The sequence below is a fragment of the Austrofundulus limnaeus genome, unplaced genomic scaffold (assembly GCF_001266775.1).
Source record: "Austrofundulus limnaeus strain Quisiro unplaced genomic scaffold, Austrofundulus_limnaeus-1.0 Scaffold108, whole genome shotgun sequence".
Taxonomy (NCBI): Eukaryota; Metazoa; Chordata; class Actinopteri; order Cyprinodontiformes; family Rivulidae; genus Austrofundulus; species Austrofundulus limnaeus.
In genome coordinates, this window is record NW_013952510.1 from 369306 (window position 1) to 376996 (window position 7691).

The window sequence follows — 7691 nt, forward strand, 5'->3', positions numbered from 1 at the left end:
ATCTGATTCTGCACACACGACGACAAAATCTTGTAAACTCCCACCTCACTTCTGAGTGTTCAGGAGTTTGCAGTGTGTCTCACTCACTTAGTTATTTGCTAAATATTAAGTGTGATAAAAGCTGAGCGTCATCCCCAACATGTATGCTAACAGATGGCAGTTTGGTGTGCACAGCCATGGATTATACATATTTCATAGTGATTTTTATGTGAAAAGGAACTGTTTTCTAAACAATACTTGCAATGAAATTTCTAATCCATATCTAATTTTATATATACTAGTTGTTCACTATCAATTTATTTCCAGCATGCGTGTTTCTTGTGAGTGAGACTTATTAGCTTTACGGTGGAAGTCAGTTTCACACAGAAGACCTGGATTTGAACAGACAGCTGCTGCAGAGACTGATGAATTTGTCTTCATATTTTATAGATTTTTCCATCTGTTTTATAGATTTTTCCATCTGTTTTGGAGCGTTTCTTGTGGTTTTATTTTAGGACTGGACTCGAGTCTTGCAGCTCAGTGCTCAGCTCATTCAGCAAAAATTTAAACCTCCGCCTGGGTGTTGTGTTTCATCACTGCAGACTGGCTGGAAATACCAGGATACTGCAGAGGAATTTGACCTGCAACTGCCTGCAGATTCTAGCCACTTTTTTTTTTTTTTTTATAAAGACTAATCACAACTGTTTGAGCTTGTACTGAGCTGGGGATTGTTTACAGTTTGTTTTTATAATTGTTCAGSACAAACTTAAATGTCATGTTTGGACAATAGATTTGTGGAATCTCTCCCAACATTAATCTCTCGTTCTCAGGTTCTCGATCTTCTGTCGCCAAACTCTCAAGATTTGCCCATCCGGGAGGACAAGGACAAGAACATCTTAATCCCTGGCCTCACCCACACGATCATCTCCTCCTTCTCAGATTTTGACAAACACTTCGTCCCCGCCACCCTCAACCGTACCACAGCTTCTACCAAACTGAACCAGCGCTCCAGTCGCAGTCACGCTATTCTACTCATCAAGGTTCATCATTGATCTTTCGACGGCTAATTGAGACTTACTGTTGAGTTGCTCCACATTTATGGAGGACAGAGGAAAGCATCTTAGCAGGTCGTGGTCTCTGGGCAGTAGACCAGGATTTGGTAGCTGGTGCTAAAATCAAATCTCTCCTGCAACAATCCCTCTAGCAGCTATGGTGCTTGTTGGGACTATAACGGGAGAGATACAAACCTGTGTTTACTGTGCTTTTTGTCATCTTTGCTTTTTTTTTCCGTAGTGCAGGGCTTTAGACTGTAACCAAACCATTTCTTTCATAAACAAACTTGAATATCTGTTTTACAAAACTTAAATTTGACTTGCCCTTTTTTTTTTTTTTTTTGCTGCCCTTCGTTTACGCATCTTTTCTAAACATCAGGTTGTGCGAACTCAGSGTGCCTTGCCCCACCGACAGCAGACAGGCAAGCTGTACTTGGTCGACTTGGCCGGGTCCGAGGACAATCGCCGCACGGGCAACCAGGGCATCCGCCTGAAGGAGAGCGGCGCCATCAACCTGTCGCTCTTCACGCTCAGCAAAGTGGTGGACGCCCTCAACTCCGGCACGTCCGGCCGCGTGCCATACAGAGACAGCAAACTGACCCGGCTGCTGCAGGACTCCCTGGGAGGCTCCGCCCACTCGGTCATGATCACGAACATTGCACCGGAGTATAAATATTATTTCGACACTTTCGGTGCTTTGAACTTTGCGGCCAAGTCCAAGCTGATCGTGAACAAGCCTTTCACACGTGAGACTGTGGCCGTGCTGCCAGGTGAGTCGGGTACACCTGCCTTTTGGAGTCAGCTCTGTTCAAWATGGCTGCTGCAGCCAGCTGACCTTGGAAAACCCTGAAATAACTGTAAATTTTACAGGTAATGTGCAGGATTTGGTTGTGGTAACTTGCTCCTGAACATAAAATGATTATAGTTTAAAACTCTAGCATGCAGGGTGGTGGTTGATGTAGATTCCTTTAATTAATTCAACAGTAACTGAACAGGTGGAGGAGGAAGGTCAGGATTAGTTGCARTGTCCAGTAGAGGGCATCCAAGTTGTATCCCAGAGGATGATGAATAAAAATTACACAAAACTTTTAAATAAGATTACTCAGCTGTTTTAAAGACAGACATTTTTGACATTTATCCATCTTTGAATCAGCCAGCCCAACCAAGACTCGTGCTCTCGGTTTCTTAAAGTTTCTCCCCACCAGAGTCAGACTGTCGCCCCAGTGCGCTGAATACTAAACTGTTCATTTTCCCACTGCCTTCATCTCCAGTGAAGCGGGTCAGAGAGGAATGTGAAGCAGGGCCGTCTGGCGTCGAGCCAAACAAGAAGAAGCAGAAAGACGAGAAGAGGGCTGAACAGGACGGTTCCTCGCCCTCAACACTTTACTACGGGTTAGTGATTATTGTCAGAACTGGGACTTCCTTTTTGGAAGGCGGATCCCTCTGTTACCTGGTGAAATTCACTTTAAATAGTCCCATCATTCAGTGTGAGTYGAGGTTATAAAACCTGCTCGTTGTCATATGGCCTGAATTTGGTTTTGTTCCAGTCTGTCWGAACCATCTGTGATGGAAAGATTGATCGCTCTGGAGAAGCTGGTGATGAGCTGCCAGGACAAAGACGGGCAGAGCGTTCTGAAACATGTGGCTCAGTCTCGCAAAGAAATCCAGGTGACGTTGTGGCCGTTGTTGTTCTGTTAATAATGTCCGTCACAGCTTCAGTTTGTAGGCAACTTGTCTCACGTTGGTAAATCAGCTTTTTTTTAATGATTATTTGAGCTGTTTGCCGTTTTTTTGCAGGAGATCAAAGAAAAGCAGAGAGAGTTTGAAAGAAAAGCGTTCAACCAGCTGGCAGACAAGTCGGACTCAAAACAGGAGTCTCTATTCCAGAACAACTCGGCCCCACTGCAGAGGAAACCCCCAAATGCCACAAAACTCAATAAGCAGCGTGCTGTGGTCCAACCCTTACAAGGTCAGCTGAAGCTGTTTTACCAAACAGCATCTTAAACTGTCAATGTCTCAGATCCTTCAGCTGCTTTTTGGAAAGAGAAAAGTGTAAGAAAACAAATTGTCATCTTCTGTTCCTCAAGCTTTCCTGAAAGATTCTGTCATGTTGAATCACTAGAAGTATTGATGCACTGCATTGTGATACAAAACCTTAATCTATACTTCAGGAGCCAAAAATATATCAAATTACGATGAGGGGGGAACATTTTCACCCCCCTCAGCAGCATGGAGTGTGGGCCAGATAAGTCTATCCTTGTTTACAAAACACCACCATCAGAAGTGACTCATTTCTCTGTAAACCTACAGTATTCCAGTTTGAAGCTTCCAGAATTCAAGCATGTTCTAATGTGAATCAGTAAATGGATCAATTTCACATCACTTTTCAATATTGTCTTTTCTCCTTCCAGTGTCCAAGCTGCAGCAGATTGCGGTCGTCAAAAAACAGTCTGTGTGCATCACGAGGGAAGAGAAGAGGCTTTCAGACCTGGTTGAGGTCAGCATCCGAGCCGTCACTGTGCTCTGCTTAGCTCAACACATCTGCAGAGCTGCAAGCATCAGATACAAGCTGACGTAGGGCATTAGCTTCAGTGTTTCTGTGTGACCCCACACGTCCTGCAGGAGCTCAGATTTATGGGTCAAATCCACTGTTTACTAATGATCACATGGTCAGTTAAACTTTGATTTGTCTGCATTACTTTTTAAWTAAAAATGCTTCCTTTTCAGGCCCCAAATGGTAAAGAAAACAAAGAGCAGAGTTCATGGGAGTCTCAACTTGACAAATCTGTGCTGGAACAGTCCAAAGACAAAATCCTGCATATTCTAAACACCGGCTCCCTCAAGGAGCTGAAAGGTCTGCAGCAGATCGGTGACAAGAAGGCAAAACTCATTCTGGGCTGGAGGGAGATCCATGGTCAATTCACAAAGGTCAGCATTGTGCAAATCACATCCTGACTGTTATAAATTGTGACCTAATGAGTGKTTTTTTTCTAACATTTTACAGTTGGAAGATCTAATAAAAGTTCAGGGCATGACAGGAAAGAGATTTTCTTCCTTTGTGACGGTAAGTTGTGTCCTCAGTTTCACACGAATGTCAGTTTGTTGTATCGGAACTAGCCTCTAAACTGTATATAAAACCTAATTGTGATGTTTGAGCTGCAGTTTAAGGAATGTAAAGAACAGCGGTCCTGTCAGAGAGGAGTCTTCAGTTTATTTTAAACAGATGACCTAAAAGCACCGGTTTCATTAAGGGACATATGGTGTCCCAAACCATTTTAGAGGAACAGATGCATTTAGAGTCAAAGGAATTTTTAGTTTTTTGCTCTCAAAAGAAAATCCCACTTCTTTCAGGTTTCAGATTGTCCAAATCACAAGTCGTAAACATTTCCCATTCTTTGGCCATCAGACACAAAAAGGTCACACTGGACTAAGTGGTCATACAAGAGGGGGTCCCTCAAATGATGACGTCATCAGTAAATCTGAAGTTTTGCTCCAAAATGAACACAAAACATTTGAGCAATCCTTACCACTCTAGTCTGACCTGAGGGCACAAAATCTGTAAACCGACACCTGGAAATAATTACCTAAAAACTTGTACCATAATACTTTTTTTTTTTTTTCGTTTTGTTTTTGTTTCCTGGCAAGGTAGTTATTTTAGGATGTTGTTGAAATAAGATCCGCTCGCTGTTCAGCAACAGGAATTTTACTTTATTTTAATAGTTGTTCTGGATAGTTGGCATAAACAAGCAAGCATGGTTTTATATGTTGACTTCAAATGCCCTTTATTTTAACTTTAGAATACTAATCTTAATCTACTAAAGGGTTTATTTTGTAAACCGTGTCTTTATTTGGGTAAACTACATTTCCTTAACTGTTGCTCAAGAAAATTGTCTTCCAGTAGAACTTGATGAGTTTTAATTGAAGGCTGCTGTTTTATAGGAGCTTTAAAATATCTCTTAAGAACAAATGTTTTATTATGCTGCTTTTTGAATTTCTGTTTTTCACACGTCTGAAATAAATCATTAAATCAAATCGTACTTCTCGTTTGCAGACAAACATCCTGAGTGTCATGGGAAAGTGACCCCACCCACCCCCTTTAATTTTATTTTTTATAAACCTACGCTGAATGTAAATAGTGTGTAAACACAAAGCCATGTTTTTTTTCCTTTTTTTAATTTTTGTTTTTCTTTTTTGTGTGTATTTTTGTAATAGAGGCTGATTCTGCTGGTGGCACCAGTTTTTCAATAAACCTCACATAAACTGAATGTTTTGTTTCATTTCATGAGTAATAAATCTTGTTGGTGACCTTTATCTTATTGGTTCAATGTTACTTACCATGAACAGTGTCAGGTCATCTATCAGCATCTCTGAGGTGGGGTGCATGACGGGGGGGCTCCTTTCTGGAGCTGCTGATGCAGCAGCAGTGGATAAATATTCAATGTTGTGGGCGAAACTGTTTGCTTTGGTTTGAGGAGAGGATGATGCTATAATCCAACCCTGCCTTCCTCCTCCTCCTCCTCGCTCATAGCTTAGTGGATCTCACTTCACACACACTCCTCCTCCCTGATCCACCCTGCCATCCAGGAGACTCCATCTCAACACGCCGCACCTCATCCTCGCATCCAAACACGAGCCTGCTCGGATTTTACACAAACTGCTCCTGTGTGGAAATGTACCAGCTGGGAAAGGAGATGTTTGGCTGATTTCTATTTATTCCATTTTTTTATTCCCACCTGAGAATTGGTTTCCACGATGCCAAAGCCAGGGACAACCCAGCTGTAATGAGACAGACGTCGGGATAAAAAAAAAGGTCAGTTTGATTCATTTTTTATAAGTTGGTTTCAAGAAACATTTTTTTAAAGGCGTGACTTCAAAGACTTGTTTTTTTTTTTTTCCTGCTTAGTGCAGTTTAGCCTCAGCTCCATCAGCTGAATACAAATGATGAGCAGCAGGCTACCTCCATCCATCAAATGAGGTTTTTTTTTTTTAATCTCTTTTCCCGCAGCTTTTTGTTAAAATGCTGCTCCGTTTGTGTCAACATGACGGAATAAAGAAATGTACACACCTGCCCTGAGATCATGGCTGCCAGTGTTTTCACAGGATCCTCCATCTGCCCTGCCTTTGTGCTCTTCCTGTCATTGTGACCTGCTTTTTTTTTTTACACAAACCTTTTATTTCTCATTCTGAAGACATTTAACGCCTCGTTTACAGTGAATGAGGGGTGTGTTCGTTGTTTACAACCCACTATTTAATTATTTAAAGGGTGAATGTCAAAAAGGATTATGAATTAAAACACTATTTGGAGAGTAAAAATGTTTGTTTTTAATGGGAATGGAGGAAATTATAAAAAGCACGTCAGTCTGTAAACAAACCTGAACTAAGTGATGTGGTCTAACTATTAAAAAATAATAATTTCCACTTAATTCTTGAAGGGTAAACCAATAGATTTAGTTCCGACAGCAGGTCCGAATCCGATCCTAATCCTATTTGTGGGTGGTTTAAAAAGCAATTACCATTAATTTAATTTTTACAGATGTGTGTCCTCACGTGTCTCGGCTGTTCTGAGTGAAATCATTGCTGATGCCAGCGGGCCGTGGAGGACAACGAGCATAGACAGATGTCCAATTTAATTGTCTGCTGGCGCTCCGGGGGAAGCCTCAGAATAAACAACAAAGCTGCGAGCGGCTCTTCGTACCGCAAAGCTACGTCACAGGTTGTACTACGCTGTTTTAGAAAGCTGACGTCGTCTCCACGGTAACCCCTGTAAGCCAGAGTGGGATGTCTGAACACACCTGTAAATAATAACATCGCAGATTTACCGCTCGCATTGGAAACTTGGGCCTAAGACAGAAAAGGAGACGTACTCGTGTAGTGCCAGTAGATGGCGATAAGGTCTTCGTTAAAAAAAAAAAAAACGACCTTGCTGTGGATTTCTCAAAACATTAGCTTAGCTTTATAAATAAATGTATATATTGTTTGATTTCCGCTCGCTAAATTTATTTCGTCACAAAAGTAAATGGAAATATGGTCTTGGCAACTTGATTCACGGGGTGGGGCTAAAAACGACGCCATTGTTGTTGCGGTTTCTTGCGCATGCTCAGTACACCAAGCAACAGCGCGCATGCGCAAATTGAGATTTTTTAAACAGGATTCAAACAGCTGCAAATAATGAACAAAATATAAAATATATGCAAGCTAGAATGATAAAGATAAAATTAAAACGAGATTAAAAAACAAAGTAACAATTTCAAAGTTAAGAGTTTGATCCTAATTAACACATAAAATCAAATAATAAAAATTAAAATCGCAGTTTTTCCAATGAAAAAATATTTTGCATGTGACTAACGGGTACACATGCATATGATAGAGGATTAGGGCCACTGGGAAAAAATAATTCTTTATTCTCAATATTTTACGAAAAAAGTCAGAATTCTGGAATTAAARTCTGACTTTTTATTTATTTGTTTTTTTATTTAATTTTTTTTGTCCGTGGCCCTAATCCTCTTTAGTACTGCAGATAAAAGTTAATTAAAAAATATCTGTTATGATGTAGATGTTGCTTTGAAAATAAAATGTATCCAGGTGACGTCCTGGTGCATCTCAGTAATCCAGGTAAAAAAATCAAAAAGAAAAAAAGTGTATAAGTCCTCTGGACGGGTT

The 7691-nt window shown here is 40.8% G+C and overlaps 2 protein-coding genes across 3 annotated transcripts in view; both read left to right on the plus strand.

Annotated features, from left to right (window-relative positions):
- The window catches only part of kif22 (kinesin family member 22), an 8163-nt gene extending 2867 nt beyond the window's left edge, over positions 1 to 5296 (plus strand). Inside the window, exons 5-13 of the mRNA XM_014013924.1 lie at positions 810 to 1019; positions 1411 to 1801; positions 2303 to 2423; positions 2579 to 2699; positions 2829 to 3000; positions 3443 to 3528; positions 3759 to 3959; positions 4036 to 4095; positions 5083 to 5296. Coding sequence (XP_013869378.1) covers positions 810 to 1019; positions 1411 to 1801; positions 2303 to 2423; positions 2579 to 2699; positions 2829 to 3000; positions 3443 to 3528; positions 3759 to 3959; positions 4036 to 4095; positions 5083 to 5112 — 1392 coding nt within the window. The 3' untranslated portion in view covers positions 5113 to 5296. The remainder of the gene's footprint in view (positions 1 to 809; positions 1020 to 1410; positions 1802 to 2302; positions 2424 to 2578; positions 2700 to 2828; positions 3001 to 3442; positions 3529 to 3758; positions 3960 to 4035; positions 4096 to 5082) is intronic.
- A 90-nt stretch (positions 5297 to 5386) lies between these two features.
- Positions 5387 to 7691, plus strand: part of prrt2 (proline-rich transmembrane protein 2) — a 7060-nt gene continuing 4755 nt past the window's right edge. The window contains exon 1 of one of the 2 annotated variants that reach the window (XM_014013964.1): positions 5387 to 5840. The gene's annotated coding sequence lies outside the window, so the exon portion shown is untranslated. Of the gene's footprint in view, positions 5842 to 7691 lie in introns of both variants that reach the window. The other variant, XM_014013965.1, reaches the window with a different exon arrangement.